The sequence below is a fragment of the Phocoena phocoena genome, chromosome 8 (assembly GCF_963924675.1).
Source record: "Phocoena phocoena chromosome 8, mPhoPho1.1, whole genome shotgun sequence".
In the NCBI taxonomy this organism is placed as follows: Eukaryota; Metazoa; Chordata; class Mammalia; order Artiodactyla; family Phocoenidae; genus Phocoena; species Phocoena phocoena.
In genome coordinates, this window is record NC_089226.1 from 62,882,627 (window position 1) to 62,885,648 (window position 3,022).

Consider the following 3,022-nt stretch of genomic DNA (forward strand, 5'->3'; position numbering starts at 1 on the left):
CACAATGGACGAATATATTCTAAAATAACCAGATGAAATCCAGCTGTGGATTATAATGTCTTTAGGTCCTTGAATAGAACCAGTGTGGTCCTCTCAATAAATAGCTGTTCTTTTCAACTTACACATGGACATATTTTCACTCAAAAAATAAAAAGCTCATCTATTTGTTGGCTTCCTGGAGCTCAAACCAGTCAGTGGGGCAGAGTGGGTTTTCAAAATCAATCTGAAATTGTTAACATCATTTTTTAAAGTAATTTTGGTATTATTGACGAAAGTTGGCAAACTCACAGTTTATTTGATCCATCAAAACCCTGCTGTGGAACCTATTCTGCAGAAATTAAAGCAACAATGTTTCTGAATGTAAAAAACTAGTTTCTTTATTTAGCTTTCTCTAAAGAGACAAAAAGTTAACACATACCCATATGGCCACCAATAAACAATTTTTTTTTTAATTTTTTTTTTTAATAAACAATTTTTTGAAGAAACTGTATTATACCTAATATTAAGGAATATTATGCATCTATGAAAAAAGAATAAAAACATTAATATATAAAGATGCCCTAATATATTATCAGATTTGTAGAACTCAAAAAATCAAACATATTCGTACCAAGAAATGCAAACTGTTTCTACCATTTATTAAATTTAAATAAAGTTCAGTCCAGCATTGACCAAATATCACATGGCTTCTCAGCATAGTCAGAATGTATATAAATCCACTTTTCTTAGCCATAATTTCATCAAAGCTCTTTTCAGCTCACTGTTTCTCAAACTGTAGATCAGTGGATTCAGCAGAGGCATAAGAAGTGAGTAAGACAAGGACATCAGCTTCTTGGTTTCTGGGGAGTAGCCAGATTTGGGTTGTAAGTAAGTCATACTGGCTGTGCCATAGAAGAGGGTAACAGACATGAGATGGGAGGCACAGGTGGAAAAGGCCTTTTGCCTCCCAGTGGTTGATGACATCTTCAGGATGGCAAAGAGAATTCGAATGTAAAACAGGAGTATCAACAAGAAAGGGAGCATAACAATCAAAACGTACCAGTGAATGCATAGATTTCAAATAAAAGGATGTCTGCACATGCAAGCTCTAGCCTTGGGGGAGTCTCACAGAAGAGATGATTAATTTCATTGGGGCCACAAAAGGGAAAACTAAAAACCCATGAGGTCTGCACAGTAGCCACCATGATCCCTGAGACCCATGAGAATATAACCAATTTCATGAAAACCCTTTTGTTCATAATCATTGGGTAGCTCAGAGGACGGCAGATTGCAGCAAATTGGTCATAAGCCATTGCCCCCAGGAGAAAACATTCGGTCCCACCAAAAAGAAGAATGAAATACGTCTGTGCAAAACAGCCTGCAAAGGTGATCATACTTTTTTTTCATTGGAGAGGGCCACCAGCATTTCAGGCATAATGACTGCACTGAAACTCACATGCACCACAGACAAGTTCAGGAGAAACAAGTACATGGGAACGTGTAAGCTCTGTTCCAGGGAGATGATGACTATAATGATGGCATTTCCCATCAGAGTCACCAGGTAATCAACCAAGAAAACCCCAAAGAGCTGCCCTTGGAGTTCAGGAAAATTAGAAAAGCCCAAGAGGATGAATTCAACCACAGAGCTTTGGTTTTGCCTTTTCATTTCAGTAGTGGAGTGTATATTGTTTTTATGGACCATGTATGTAAATTATAAAGTAACAATCCAATAGCTGAGAGTTCAAGTCTGATATTCTTGACAGAAGATATAATGATGAGCTCATTTTGACAAATCAACCTGAAAATTTTGAGAATGGCCAGTTACTGGAATAGTGAATCTTTCAAACACAAATAAAGAAGTGAAGAATTTTGGCTCAGAAATCTTGTTTCAAAAGTACAAAATAACAGCAGGTGTTCTCTGGCAACTTTTTTGCCAGGTGGAAAATTAATCCTTTCCTTAAAACACAAACAGACATTATATTACTTAGAATCTATTGTCTATTACATTGATGTATGCATCTCTGTTCTTTTCAATTGTATGTTTATATATGAATTTTCAAATAAAGTGTTTCAAATAAACAAATAGCAAAAAATATCCAGAAAAAATTACAACTAATAATTCAAAACTAAAACAAATATGTGGTGAATATTTACTATAAATGTTAAGGTTCAAAATGCATTTATAATACTTTGTTTAGAATGAAATATATGAATAATACACCCCAACAAATACAGAAACACTAAAAAGGGGTTGAATTTAAATTCACTTATCTCAGATGAACATAAGTAAATTGCTTTAAGCACACTGGTTTCTGGTCAGAGTAGATTTGCCTAATTATACTGAAATTTGCCTGAATGGGAAAGTTCAGAGGTCAGTTCTCCATGTACTACCCTTGTGACCATAAAGTAGCTACCAAGGCTATAAAAATGCCATTTCTGTCTTTCTGATCCTGTGGTTTAACTCTATCTCTCTCCCCCCTACACCAGCATTCTTTGAGTCCCACATCTCCCTGTTTTATTTTTTGCCATAAGTCATCACCAACTGAAATAACACACATTTATTTGAGTTTTATGCTTATTGTTTAACCCCCCCTTCTGGAATGTAAGCTCCAGGAGGACAGAAACTTTGTTCAGGTGTGCATTGTATTCTCAGAGCCTAGAGTAGATACTAACTTATATAATAGATGCTAAACCAATATTTATTGAAGAGATGGAATAATAAATATTAAAATTGCGAAAACCCAGAATCTGCCCTTAAGGAATACAGTGTCTGAAGGAAAAATAAATCAAATTCAAACAGAGAGCCCCAGAATTAATCCATGGCTTCTGTAGAAGTTTGAGGCTTCCTGTGGGATTGGAAATACCACTACACTGGCAGATTGAGCTTTAGTCCTGACTTTGCTACTACCTCCAAGGTGAGTCTCTGCTTCTCCCTGCACTCAGGCTCCCCGGTGTGGTTGGGGGAAGGAAAATAGCCCAGGACATCTCTTCTGGCTCTGACATGCATGTTTCTCTGATTTATTCAGGGAAAACTGCTGGCTGC

At 36.4% G+C, this 3,022-nt stretch overlaps 1 protein-coding gene across 1 annotated transcript; it reads right to left on the bottom strand.

The window, feature by feature from the left end:
- Positions 1–699: 699 nt before the first annotated feature.
- OR10A3 (olfactory receptor family 10 subfamily A member 3) lies at positions 700–1,645 on the bottom strand. Its single transcript, XM_065882330.1, is given in 3 exon segments — positions 700–1,034; positions 1,037–1,379; positions 1,382–1,645. Coding segments are annotated over 3 exon segments (942 nt in total).
- Positions 1,646–3,022: the final 1,377 nt, after the last annotated feature.